Source organism: Ahaetulla prasina, chromosome 14, assembly GCF_028640845.1.
Source record: "Ahaetulla prasina isolate Xishuangbanna chromosome 14, ASM2864084v1, whole genome shotgun sequence".
Classification (NCBI taxonomy): domain Eukaryota; kingdom Metazoa; phylum Chordata; class Lepidosauria; order Squamata; family Colubridae; genus Ahaetulla; species Ahaetulla prasina.
In genome coordinates, this window is record NC_080552.1 from 4,705,556 (window position 1) to 4,719,883 (window position 14,328).

The 14,328-nt window shown below is 49.0% G+C and overlaps 1 protein-coding gene across 1 annotated transcript in view; it reads left to right on the forward strand.

Moving 5' to 3' along the window:
- Window positions 1-14,328, forward strand: part of GRID2IP (Grid2 interacting protein) — a 139,777-nt gene that overhangs the window by 99,006 nt on the left and 26,443 nt on the right. Inside the window, exons 13-16 of the mRNA XM_058157223.1 lie at window positions 8,058-8,468; window positions 10,236-10,323; window positions 12,560-12,637; window positions 13,914-14,110. Of these exons, the coding sequence (XP_058013206.1) occupies window positions 8,058-8,468; window positions 10,236-10,323; window positions 12,560-12,637; window positions 13,914-14,110 (774 nt within the window). The remainder of the gene's footprint in view (window positions 1-8,057; window positions 8,469-10,235; window positions 10,324-12,559; window positions 12,638-13,913; window positions 14,111-14,328) is intronic.

Genomic DNA, 14,328 nt, shown 5'->3' on the forward strand with positions numbered 1-14,328 from the left:
GAGGTTGTTAAAAATGCTTTTAAAAGGCTCCTCTGATTATCCCAGCTGAGTTGCCTGATTGTCAGAAGCTTTTCTTTTAAAAGCATTTTTGTTTGCCTTTAAAAGAAAAAAAAAGCCTCTGGCGATCAGGCAACTCGGCTGGGATCATCAGAGGGCCCTTTTAAAAGCATTTTTTCTACAACCTCTTTAGCCGAAGAAGTTGTAGAAAAAATGCTTTTAAAAGCCTCTGATGATCCCAGCTGATCTGTGCGATCATCGGAGGCTTTTTTTTTTACTTTTAAAAGCAATTTTTCGACTGAAGAAAAAATGCTTTTAAAAGTAAAAAAAAAAAAACTTCTGATGATCGCACGGGGGTGGGGCAAGGATTTTTGCTACCGGTTCTCGGAACCACCCGCTGCCATTGCTACTGGATCGGGGGATCTGGTCCGAACCAGAAGCATTTTACCCCTGCCCCCACCCAAGCAGGAGACCCTACACCATTTCTGACAAATGGCATTCCAATCTCTTCTTGAAAGCCTTCAGTGATGAAGCTCCTACAACTTCCGAAGGCAAGAGGTTCTTCTCTAAGCCAAAGGGGCCACCATGGAAGGGTCTGAAAAGTTGCCCAAGGCAAAAGTTCCAAAGTGGTTCTCTCCACTTGTTTTGTATGTCTGAACAAGATCAGGTGATCGTTGACTTACAACAGTTCGTTTAGTGATTGTTCAAAGTTACGACGGCACTGAGAAAAGGGACTTACGACCCTTTTTCACCCTTACGACCATTGCAGTGTGATCCAAATTCAGGGGCTTAGCAACCGAGTGGTATTTATGACGGTTGCTGCAGTGTCCCGAGGTCACGCGATCCCCTTTGCTGAGCTCCGACAAGCAAAGTCAACGATTCACTTCATAACGGTGTCAAGAGAGGTCGTAAAATAGGACAAAATTCGCTTGGTAATGATCTTGCTTAGCAACAAAACTGTTTGAGCTTAATTGGGATCGTAGGTCAAGGGCTACCTGTAATGTGAGCCTTGATATTGCTAAAAAGTAATTGAAACCGGCTACCGAATAGCCTAGAACAGGGGTCTGCAAACTTGGCTCTTTTAAGACTTGTGGACTTCAACTCCCAGCTTTGCTGGCTGAGGAACTCTGGGAGTTGAAGTCCACAAGTCTTAAAAGAGCCAAGTTTGCAGACCCCTGGCCTAGAATCCTAGGGTTGGAAGGAAGGGACCTTGGAGGTCTTCTAGTCCAAGCGTCTCCAACCTTGGCAATTTTAAGCCTGGGGGACTTCAACTCCCAGAATCCCCCAGCCAGCAAAGCAAAGCTGGCTGTGGAATTCTGGGAGTTGACATCTGCTGGGCTTAAAGTTCCCAAGGTTGGAGACCCCTGTTCTAGTCCATTACAGAAACCCTTAATGTCATTCTGGACAAATACAGCCCGATGCCCCCACGGGCTAGAAAGTGAGGCTTGGTCCGGCTTATCTCTTTTATCATTCTTGTTTCTTGTACCTTCAGCATTATTGCACCGGGAATTGGCAGACTGTGCCTTTGTGTCTGGCTTCCTGATTTCACAGCACCTGTGAACCACCCACAAGTTCCACACCCATGCGCTGCCCTCCAAACACTCCTGCAGAAACGAGATTGTTTGCTAAAGCTCCAAAAGACCTTTCCGGAAAGATCTGTGTGATCTTGGTTCCCTCCTGAATGCAAATTCCTGTGCGTGGCCAAGAGGACAGCACCTTGCAAACCTAGGCTGAGCTAGTTAGTGCTGGAATGGGATGGGAGGCCACTGAGTAATCCTAGTGCTGGAAGCAAATCTGGGAAGAAGAAAAATAGCAATAGCACTTAATACCGCTTTACAGTGCTTTACAGCCCTCTCTAAGCGGTTTACAGAGTCAGCCTCTTGCCCCCAACAATTTGGGTCCTCATTTTACCCATCTCAGAAGGTTGGAAGGCTGAGTCTACCTTGAGCTGGTGAGGATTGAACTGCTGGCAGTTCATCCTTATAGAATTATAGCAGCCTTATAGCCTATACTGCATTCTAATCACTGGCAAGGAAAGGGAGGGAGGGAGGGAGAGAGAGGGAGGGAGGGAGGGAGGGAGGAAGGAAGGGAGGGAGGGAGGAAGGAAGGAAGGAAGGAAGGAAGGACCATAGCAATAGTACTTAGACTTATATACTGCTTCACAGTGCTTTACAATCCTCCCTAAGCGATTTACAGAGTCAGCCTCTTGCCCCCAACAATCTGGGTCCTCGTTTTACCCACCTCGGAAGGATGGAAGGCTGAGTCAACCTTGAGCCAGTGAAGATCGAACTGCTGGCAGTGGGCAGAGTCAGCCTTATAGAATTATAGCAGCCTTATAGCCTATACTGCATTCTAATCACTGGCAAGGAAAGGGAGGGAGGGAGGGAGGGAGGGAGGAAGGGAGGGAGGAAGGAAGGAAGGGAAGGAAGGAAGGAAGGAAGGAAGGAAGGAAGGAAGGAAGGAAGGAAGGAAGGACCATAGCAATAGTCCTTAGACTTATATACTGCTTTACAGTGCTTTACAATCCTCCCTAAGCGATTTACAGAGTCAGCCTCTTGCCCCCAACAATCTGGGTCCTCGTTTTACCCACCTCGGAAGGATGGAAGGCTAAGTCAACCTTGAGCCAGTGAAGATCGAACTGCTGGCAGTGGGCAGAGTCAGCCTTATAGAATTATAGCAGCCTTATAGCCTATACTGCATTCTAATCACTGGCAAGGAAAGGGAGCGAGGGAGGGAGGGAGGGAGGGAGGGAGGAAGGAAGGAAGGAAGGAAGGAAGGAAGGAAGGAAGGACCATAGCAATAGTCCTTAGACTTATATAATAATAATAATAATAATAATAATAATTTAATTTGTATACCACCCTTCTCCCGGAGGACTCAGGGCGGTGAACAGGCAGATAAAATAAAGACAATACATTCAATAAAAACAATATTATAAAAAACTTATTCCAATAGCCTAAATTTAAAATACAATACAAAATATAAAATAAACCCCAATAAAATCCATATTTAAAACCCTATTAAGCCAGTCCTGCTCGAAAGAATAGATATGTTTTAAGCTCGTGAAAAGTCCGGAGGTCTGGAAGTTGTCGAAGTCCTGGGGGAAGCTCATTCCAGAGGGTAGGTGCCCCCACAGAGAAGGCTCTCCCCCTGGGGGTCGCCAGCCTGCATTGTCTGGCTGACGGCACCCTGAGGAGGCCCTCTCTATGAGAGCGTACTGGTCGGTGGGAGGCATGTGGTAACAGAAGGCGGTCCCGAAGATATCCCGGTCCTATGCCATGGAGCGCTTTAAAGGTGGTAACCAACACCTTGAAGTGCACTCGGAAAACCACAGGTAGCCAGTGCAGCCTGCGCAGGATCGGTGTTATATGGGAGCCACGAGTGGCTCCCTCTATCACCCGCGCGGCTGCATTCTGAACTAACTGAAGTCTCCGGGTGCACCTCAAGGGGAGCCCCATGTAGAGAGCGTTACAGTAGTCCAGGCGTCCAGTAGTCCGTATACTGCTTTACAGTGCTTTACAATCCTCCCTAAGTGGTTTACAGAGTCAGCCTCTTGACCCCACCAATCTGGGTCCTCATTTTACCCACCTCGGAAGGATGGAAGGCTGAGTCAACCTTGAGCCAGTGAAGATCGAACTGCTGGCAGTGGGCAGAGTCAGCCTTATAGAATTATAGCAGCCTTATAGCCTATACTGCATTCTAATCACTGGCAAGGAAAGGGAGGGAGGGAGGGAGAGAGAGGGAGGGAGGGAGGGAGGGAGGAAGGAAGGAAGGAAGGAAGGAAGGAAGGAAGGAAGGAAGGAAGGAAGGAAGGACCATAGCAATAGTACTTAGACTTATATACTGCTTCACAGTGCTTTACAATCCTCCCTAAGCGATTTACAGAGTCAGCCTCTTGCCCCCAACAATCTGGGTCCTCGTTTTACCCACCTCGGAAGGATGGAAGGCTGAGTCAACCTTGAGCCAGTGAAGATCGAACTGCTGGCAGTGGGCAGAGTCAGCCTTATAGAATTATAGCAGCCTTATAGCCTATACTGCATTCTAATCACTGGCAAGGAAAGGGAGCGAGGGAGGGAGGGAGGGAGGGAGGGAGGGAGGAAGGGAGGGAGGAAGGAAGGAAGGGAAGGAAGGAAGGAAGGAAGGAAGGAAGGAAGGAAGGAAGGAAGGAAGGAAGGAAGGAAGGAAGGAAGGAAGGAAGGAAGGAAGGAAGGAAGGACCATAGCAATAGTCCTTAGACTTATATACTGCTTTACAGTGCTTTACAATCCTCCCTAAGCGGTTTACAGAGTCAGCCTCTTGACCCCACCAATCTGGGTCCTCATTTTACCCACCTCGGAAGGATGGAAGGCTGAGGCAACCTTGAGTCTGGTGAAATTCGACCTGGTAAATTGTAGGCAGCTGGCAGGCAGCAGAAGTAGCCTGCAGTACTGCACTCTAACCACTGCGCCACCATGAAAATCTTTCACAGGCAACCCCAAGATCTGCAGAGTTGTGGCCCTGGAGTCACCCACTCATCTTGGAAGGGACTTATCTTTGGAGCTGTTTTAAGATCTTTGCATTCCAAAGGGCCCTAGTTGATGCAACAGAATTTGTCAACTCTGGCTAATGCCAAGCCAGGCAAGAGAACTTGGCTGGAATCCCTCCGTCGTTTGACAAATGACAAAAGATGGTGTGTGTGTGTGTGTGTGTGTGTGTGTGTGTGTGTGTGTGTGTGTGTGTGTGTGTGTGTGTGTGTGTGTGAGAAACTATTTTGCAAAGCAAGAAAAGGCGAGATGAAAAACAATGGTTGGAAACTAACCAAGGAGAGAAGCAGCCTGGAATTAAGGAGAAATTTCCTTTACAGTGAGAACAATTAACCAGTGGAATAGCTTGCCTTCTGAAGTCGTGGGTGCTCCATCACTGGAGGCTTTGAAGAAGAGACTGAACAGCCATTTGTCTGAAATGGTAGTGGGTCTTCTGCATGAGCAGGGGGGGGTGGAGTAGAAGAATTACAAGGTTGTAAACTCTATTATTCTATGTTCTGTGTTCTATGTCTGGACAGCTATTTGTCCGGCATGGTGTAGTAGAGTCTCCTGCTTGGGTAGACGAAGGGACTAGAAGACCTCTAAGGTCTCTTCCAACTCTTGTTATTCTGTATATGTATATGAGAAGCAAATCAGTTTTTATGCAGACGCTTTTTGTCAGGATCCTTCTTACGGCAACATATTTATGGGACCGGTTGTAACAACTTTTCAGTTTGACTGTTTGGAGCCATCTGTGTGCTAGTAAACATCAAAAGGAAGAGAAAAACAACAGGCTTGGTGGGAAAGCCAAATGGGTCTTTATTTTGTTTACTGAAACATAAAGCGCACTCGAAAGACTCTGTGATTAACAGATGGAAAGAAAATTAAAATACAAGAGGCTTCTGCAGGCCAAAATGATCCTCCTCTAAAACAGGGATCGCCAACCTTGGCAATTTTAAGACAATTTTAAGACTTGGGGACTTCTGGGAGTTGAAGTCCACAAGTCTTGAGGTTGCCAAGGTTGGAGGCCCCTGCTCTAAAGAAGCAGAGTATAAATTTAGCATCTTAGGTGTTGGGTTGTCACACTTTGAATGTGGAAGGGACTTGGACCTAATTCAAAAAGGAATTTTGCAAACCTGAAGTGGGGGGTCTTAAGCATCTACAGACTTTTTTGGACCCCTTCAGCTTCCAATAATACAAAAAAATAAACCAACCCCACCTTGATTTTGGTCCTTCCGTTCTGGAGGCCAGAAGAAGATGCTGGGTGTTCTACCTGGGAAAACAGCAGCTCCTCTCCAGGGTAAATCAGAGGTGTGAACAAGATGAGGTCAAAAAGTCAAGATGGCGGCCACAACTATGACTGAAGCCTCAAGTACACATAAAAAGCAAGCAGAGCTTTAAAGATACCATTGTAGTCACCATTTCGACTTTCTGACCTCAGGCTGTGGAAACCCCAGGAGGAATTAAGCAGGTATCTCAAAGGACTTCAGAAGACAGGAAAACCTCTGCCAGGTAGACATCTCTGGGGTCTAGGACAAATTGCCACGGTCAACTCGCCACAGCCAACTCACCATAGCCAACTCATCATGGCTATCGTGTCCCACTCCTCCGCTGACGGCCGGGTCAGGGAAATCCGAATCAGGCGTGCCTCTGCAGCTCTGCCCAAAGTCCTAGCAAAGTCCTCAGAGCAGGCAGGAGACCAGTAAGTGACTTCAGCAAGATAAGTTCGACTTTTGCCTGACTCAGAGACTGCCAGAAAGCAGATCCTTTATATAGGCCATGGGGTGTGGCTCCATGACTCAGCACTCATTAAGGCCTGCCTCTCCCTTCCTTCTGTTGCCTCCGCCTATCCAGCCTTCTGATGCGAGGGTCACACCAATCAGCAGCTGTTGGGAATAAACCCTCCTCAGGCTCACATGCTGTGGAGGAGGGGGAGGGGTCTAGCTGCTCCGTTTGCCTGGGCATGGAGTCAGGGCTGGGGCCGGGAGATGCTCCTTCTTCTGCAGTTTGTGTGGGCATGGAGCCAGGACTTGGGCCGGGAGGCATACATTCCTCAGTGTTCGGGAGCAGATAAGAAGGCCCCGGCTGCTCTGAGGGCGGGCAAGACACAACAATGGCCAACTCACCATGGCCAACTCGCCCGGGACAATTTGCCCATGGAACAAGAGTTACACTAATACTGAAGAAATGGTTGCATATCATCATTAAAGAAAGATGCCAAAGGAAGAACCAAATGAAATGTGAATGACGGAAACTAGAATAATTTTAAATAATTAAATTGTTGAATTGTTCCGCAGCGAGTTGGCCTTGTTGAGTTGTCCTTTGGCAAATTAGCCATGGCTGTGGTGAGTTAGCCATGGAGTTAGCCATGGAAAATTGGCCATGGCGAGTTGGCCGTGATAAGTTTTCCCATTCCACCTCCTGGGGCAGACGCATGGAGAGCCAGGGAGGAAGATGCCTTCTCCTAGCCCAGAATCTGCAAACTTGGCTCTTTTAAGACTTGTGGACTTCAACTCCCAGAGTTCCTCAGCCAGCAAAGCTGAGGAACTCTGGGAGTTGATGTCCACAAGTCTTAAAAGAGCCAAGTTTGCAGGCCCCTGTCCTAGCCATCTTAATGTGCCCACTGGATGCCAATTTGCCAGGGGTAGCCTAAGAATCACCTTCCTCCTCCCCAGTGGACTCCGTTTGACCAATAAAACCTTTGGTGGCTTAAAATGAACCGCATGCTAAGGTCTAACCATATGCTGATCGTGACTGGCTTCCCGTTGCAACCCCAACCACGAAGCAGCCAATGTTCAATCCCCCTCGCCTCAGTCCAAGCGATGACTTAATTAGCCGGCACTATCAGCTCTGGTAGCAAACTAGCGAGCATCTGCCATGTGTCTCTGTTATCTCCCTTGATGCCGATGAGTCAACAAACAGTACTTCAGCTCTAGTTAAGTAGTTGATTTGCCTGCTACGAAGAGGAACAGCAGCTCTTGCTGCCTTTATATCCTGTGGGGTGTGGCTCCATGACTCAGCACTTCCTAGGCCTGCCCCACCCCTGCTGTTGTTTCCGCCTCTCCTGCCTATGAAACCTAGGGTCCAGCCAGGCCTGATTGCCATCAGCTGGGTCTGGAGGCATAGCCTGGAGGGGGGAAGAGTCAGGGGACGGAGGCCTCATTATCTCCTCCACCTGGCCTGCCTCTGGCTCCTGGAGCTGAGCCAGGGAAGCCGGTGCTCCCGAGGTAAGTCCTGATGGCCCTTCCCCCTCACTTTCCAAGTCACTTTCTGGCAGGGGGCCCAGCTCGGGGGGCGCAGACACAACAGCCAACCTATTTGTGATGTGGGGTGCAAACCAGCCCATGTGTGGGCAAGGAACACCACAGACCAACCACTCTGAAAATCACCATCCTTTCTGAGGGTGAAGATGGGGGGTTGGCATTTGTTTATTGTATATCTTTGTCTCCTTTTCCTGGAGGCAGGTGCTCCCTCCACACCTGTCCAAATGATGCAATGTGCTTGTGAAGTTGGGTTGCTCTGTGCCTTACCTGCCCATTCCTGCCCTTCTCTCCCCAGATGAGTTTCCACGATGACCAGGGCAGCTACATGGCCAATGACCGCAGCAGTGCCAGCGACGGCTTGAGCAGCAGCGAAGGGAGCTCCCTGACCTACTCCATCTTGTCAGACCATCTCCCCCCACCTCCAATCAGCCCACCCCCAAGACCTCCGCAGTTCCGTGACCCCCAGGAAGAGCCCAGGGCCATGGAGGCATCCCAGAGCGGTCCCTCCGGCCCCCATCCCACAGCTCAGCTCACCCTACCGCCTCCCCCTCCTCCCCCTCCCCTCCCTCCCCCAATGCCCTGTGTGCCCCCTCCAATGCTACAAGGAAGTGTTCACCGCAGGAGTGAGTCCAGCTCCAACCACATGAGTGTTAAGCGGCTGCGCTGGGAGCAGGTGGAGAACTCGGAAGGCACCATCTGGGGTCAGGTAGGATCAGAGCCCCAATGCAGGTACATGTCTAGGAGAAGGAATGGCAGGACCGGATGGGAGGCGGAGTGAAAAGAGCAATCAGCCTAGAATCTCTACATAGCCAAAAGCAAACTAAGTCAATCCCCCTCGAGTGCTGTTGACTCCAACCGAGCGCTAACCATTCTCTAACTCCAACCGAGCGCTAACCATTAGCTGAGAAGATTCCTGTGCATAGGCAATAAATCAGCTTAATTGAACCTTCATGTGTGGACTTGGTCTTTCCTGCCTGACCTCATGGTGACCCCGTCTCCTCCCACCCTGGGCCCTGCTTTGTTGAAATCCAGACTAGGTGGCTCAGTGGCCAAGACACTGAACTTGTCGATCAGAAAAGATCGGCAGTTCGATGGTTTGAATCCCTAGCGCAGATCTCCTGCATGAGCAGGGGGTTGGACTAGATCAGGGGTCTCCAACCGTGGCAACTTTAAGACATGTGGACTTCAACTCCCAGAATTCCTCAGCCAGCAAAGCTGGTTGAGGAACTCTGGGAGTTGGAGTCCACACATCTTAAAGTTGCCAAGGTTGGAGACCCCTGCTCTAAGGAGCTTCTCTTGCCTCTTGTCTTGCCCACAATTCTGGGAGTTGAAGTCCACAAGTCTTAAAGCTGCCAAGGTTGGAGACCCCTGGACTAGATGACCTTCAAGGTCCCTTCCAACTCTGTTACTGTTCTAGAAATCCTCTGAGCTCTCCATTCAGACTGATGAAAAAGCCTGAAGCGTGTTTACATCTTGCCACAACCTATGCGGGTTAACGACATGATTTCGAACACTGTGCTAAGCTTTCCTTCTTCTTTCCGTATATATTTCTGTGGTGACAGAAAAGGCACACAAAGTATATTTGGGGCAGTGTGAAGCCCAGAGGTCTTGATTATAAAGCCGTTTGGGCAAAGAGATGCCCCACCCTTTCTGCAGATTGTCTTCTTGTTGCTTGGGGCGGAGGGAGGGGAGAGTGAGAGATAAATAAGCAATATTTGGGCCCCAAACAGAACTGGTCAGTTCGGCTGCATGCCTGGCTGTTCGGGGAGAGGCAGGTGGGCTTGTCAGTAACTCCTCCTCCAGGTTCCTTTGTGGCCTTGGTGCCAACCTTCGCTTGGTGGGGGCCAGGCAGGGGATTTAGTGCAAAGTGCTGGGCAGTCGGCAGTTGGGCTGAGTGGGCATCAGCCAGGGGTGAAATGTAAAATTTGTTACTACCAGTTCTGTGGGTGTGGCTTGGGCGTGGCCAACCTTTTTAAAAAAACTTTTAAAACTTTAACTTTTAAAAGCATTTTTTTTGGCCAAAGAGGTTGCAAAAAAAATACTTTTCAAAGCCTCTGATGATCAGGCAACTCAGCTGGGATCGCCAGAGGAGCCTTTTAAAAGCATTTTTTTCTACAACCTCTTTGGCTGAAGAGGTTGTAGAAAAAATGCTTTTAAAGGGTTCTGACGATCCCAGCTGAGCCATGCGATTATCAGAGGCTTTTTTTTTTACTTTTAAAAGCATTTTTTTGGCCAAAGAAAAAATGCTTTTAAAAGTAAAAAAAAAAAGGCTCTGACGAGTGTGGCTCAGCTGGGCATGGTGGGGGGCAGGAATTTTTGCTACCGGTTCTCTGAACCACCGCCTCCATCTCTACTGGATTGGGCGATCCGGTCCGAACCAGGAGCATTTCACCCCTGGTCCCAGGGCCCTTAGATGAGCCAAGGGTCAATTTGGCTCTTAGTGTGACCGCCTCTTTCTTCCTTCCTGGCCTAGCTCGGGGAGGATTCGGACTATGACAAGCTAAGCGACATGGTCAAGTACCTGGACCTCGAGCTGCATTTTGGAACCCAGAAACCAGCGAGTGAGTGTGTGGGGTCTCTGCCCAGCAGGGGATTTTGGAAAGGGGGCTTGCTTTAGTGATTGGCAAGAGAAGCAGCTCACCTGGGGCATTTGGTGGTGCCACAGACCCATCTTACGTGGCTTGGGGTAGGGTCTGCGCACATGGTGGGCTTGTTTCTCTCTGTGGGGCTTCTGTGCTGCCCCAGACACTTCCCCACAAGTCTCTTTGCTTGCTGACATGGGGAAGCATCGCTCTGCTTCCCAGCTGCTCCTGGGGTGCTCTTGGCTTTCTGTTGGAGCTTTTCTATCTCATGCTTGCTTGCTTCTACCCCACTGCTCTTCAAAACTAGGCCAACGCTGGTATGTGGGTCACAGCTGGGCAGAGAGTGGGCGGGCAGGCAAATTGCCAAGCCTTTTACTCCAATGCTCCCAGGGGGGAGGGAGGAGGGAGGAGGGGGGAGCCATCCACACATTTGCAAAGCACGCAAAGCAGGTGGATTCTGAAGTCCTCCTTCTCTCCCTCCGTTCTTCTGTGAGGCCATCCGGGCTCTCCAGATACGATTAAAAACTTCAGCCCCCATAATGCCCAGTCTTTGCTCTGGCCATCCTGGATGTCGCTGGAGTGATAACTCAGAGGCTGATGAGGGGAGGTTTTGGAGAGCCCCTTTTTGTCGTTCAGCGAATGGGATGTCCTTCATGGCAGTGACCCTTACAACGTCTTGCAAGTTACGGGGTTAGTTGAAGATGTAGGCGGCCCAGGTTCAAACTCACCTGTGGCCAGAGAAGCTGATGGAGTCATGTTGGCCAGTCGTGCTTTCCCCCCCCCCCACCTGAAACCTACCTGACAGGATGGCTGTTTGAAGAAAAATGTGGGTAGAATGCAGGGGTGAAATATAAAATTTGTTACTACCGGTTCTGTGGGAGTGGCTTGGTGGGGGGTAATGTGACTGGGTGGGCATGGCCACCTTTTTTTTTTTTTAACTTTTAAAAGCATTTTAAAAAAATGCTTTTAAAAGGCTCCTCTGACGATCCCAGCTGAGTTGCCTGATCGTCAGAGGCTTTTCTTTTAAAATCATTATTTTTTGCCTTTAAAAGAAAAAAAAGCCTCTGACAATCAGGCAACTCTACTGGGATCATCAGAGAAGCCTTTTAAAAGAATTTTTTCTACAACCTCTTCAGACGAAGAGGTTTTAAAAGCCTCTGATGATCCCAGCTGAGCCGTGCGATCATCAGAGACTTTTTTTTTTACTTTTAAAAGCATCTTTTCGGCTGAAGAAAAAATGCTTTTAAAAGTAAAAAAAAACACCTCTGATGATCGTGCGGTTCAGCTGGGCATGGGGAGGGCAGGGATTTTTGCTACTGGTTCTCTGAACCACCTGCTGCCATTGCTATCGGATCGGGTGATTCAGTCCGAACCGGGAGCATTTCACTCCTGGTAGAATATAGAATGCCTTGAGCTCCAGGAATTCACTGACTTCTTATTTGGACCTTCAAATCAATTTTTGACTCCTGGTGTCTGCCTGGACTGGCCCCTTCAGTTTCTTTGTCAAAGTTTTTTCAGGAGTGGTTTGGGACTGAGTGCCTTGTAACCACTCCACTAAACTGGTTCTCTAATTAATCAATGAATAAAATATATTTGGCTGTAATCATTATTCCCATATGAAGAGGCAACCTGAAGCCAAAAGGGACTTCCCTATGGCTGTTGGGAAGTTCATGACTCACAAATTTAAGGATACCCCTCAGCCAGCGGTGCTCGAGCTCCCCCTTAAAGGTCTTGGAAGCCCACAAAGCCTACAACCATCCTCCCATTGCCGTCCAGGACTGGTTTTCAAAAGTAGACTACCTCTAAGCTTGGAGGCAGATAATTGTGCCTGTTGAGCTTCCTTTTGAGCCTCGGACTGGGGTTGGTCAAGCCAGAGGGACGTTGGGCAGAAGGCAGAGGTGACATTCTTGGTGGGTCAGTTGGGGAAGCCAAGTGAAGAGGGTCAGGCTGTGAGGAATGAAGATGAGGAGTCTTCCCTCCAAGACGCAATGGGGAATTAGGGGTTGCTGATGCTGGCTGGGTCTGAGATGTTGTGAGCATCTCATGCCTTTGACTTGGAGATTCCATCTTGTCCTGGGATGCTGTGGGTGCCCGCCAGGAACTTCCAGGATACCCAACGCATGTCATGTCAGTCCTTCACCTTCATTTTTCTCCTTCCCAAGGCCTCTTGAACCCTCTCCTTATCTCACATTAAATCTTTCAGTTTCTCTTCCAGAGCCGAGCCCCTTGCCGGAGCCACTTAAAAAAAAGCACCTGGTTGAGATTCTGTCCCACAAAAAGGCCTACAACACAGGTGAGTAACAGCTGGCGGGCCAGGAGGGTGCGGAGAAAACCTCAGGGCAATGGACAGGTAGATGGAAATTTTGCCCAAGCTGGGGGCATTCCCAGGTGTGGTCCAACAGATCACGGAGATGAGCTGCACATAAAAAAAAAAAATGGGGTGCTTGGATTGCCCCATTGCTGCCACCGTCTCGATCTTTCTAACTACATCCTGCAGTTACCCACACCAGCCCATACTCCTGGAGGAAAGGTGAGATATCAGCCAGAGGGTTGGAAGGGCCCTTGGAGGTCTTCTAGACCTACCTTCTGCCCAGTACAGGAATCTGCATGCCACTCTGGACCAATGGCCCTCCAGTCGTTTCTGGAAAACTTTTAGAGACTAGAATAGAGAATAGAATTTTTTATTGGCCAAGTGTGATTGGACACACAAGGAATTTGTCTTGGTGCAGATGCTCTCGGTGTACATAAAAGAAAAGATACGTTCATCAAGAATCATAAGATACAAGAATCATAAGGTACAACACTTAATGATAGTCATAGGGTACAAATAAGCAATCAGGAAACCATCAATATGAATATAAATCATAAGGATACAAGCAACAAAGTTAGTCATACAGTCATAAGTGGAAGGAGATGAGTGATGCGAATGATGAGAAGATTAATAGTAGTGCAGATTTAGTAAATTATTTGACAGTGTTGAGGGAATTATTTGTTCAGCAGAATGATGGCATTCGGGAAAAAACTGTCCTTGTGTCTAGTTGTTCTGTTGTGCAGTGCTCTGTAGCATCGTTTTGAGGGTAGGAGTTGAAACAGTTTATGTCCAGGATGTGAGGGATCAGTAAATATTTTCACGACCCTCTTCTTGATTCGTGCAGTATACAGGTCCTCAATGGAAGGCAAGTTGGTAGCAATTATTTTTTCTGCAGTTCTAATTATCCTCTGAAGTCTGTGTCTTTCTTGTTGGGTTGCAGAACCGAACCAGACAATTATAGAGGTGCAAATGACAGACTCAATAATTCTTCTGTAGAAGGAATTATTTTCTTCTGTATTTTGATGATAAAATTAAAGAATAAACAGGTCTGTGACAGAAAGTGCCACCACCCTCGCTGGAATGTCACTGGGGTGGGGGTGGGGATGACAGGACAGTCAAGACCTTGTGCTGCCCTGCTGGATTGGGGGTGGGGCGGTTTGTATCCTTGTGGTCTTGGCCAGTCCTGGCCAAGAAACCAAAGCCGCTTCAGCAAAGTCCACCTGGTGTCCTGGCTGATGCTTTCTCCACCTCCGGCCAGCCATCTTGATTGCGCACCTCAAGCTCTCGCACATCGAGCTGCGCCGGATCCTCCTGAGCATGGAGAGCGACCGCCTGGAGGCCTCCCACATCAAGCAGCTGCTGCTCTTCGCGCCTGACGCCAAGGAGGTGCAGCATTTCCACAGCTACCAGGGAGACCCCAGCAAGCTGAGCGAGCCGGACCAGTTTGTCCTGCAGGTGAGTCTGAGTGAGGTGCCGGCAAAGTCTGTTTGTGGGGGGGAAGGCGAGACCGGTCAAGTTGGGGGTCGGGGGGGGTGACATGAAAGTGTTTAGCAGCCCCTGAAAAATCTGAGGATGGGTGCATTATCAGTGCCTCTTTAAGGTGATTGGTGTTGGAGTAACCCCTCCCCAACCCAAGGATAAAGGTGAAGGTAAAGGTTCCCCTCGCACATACG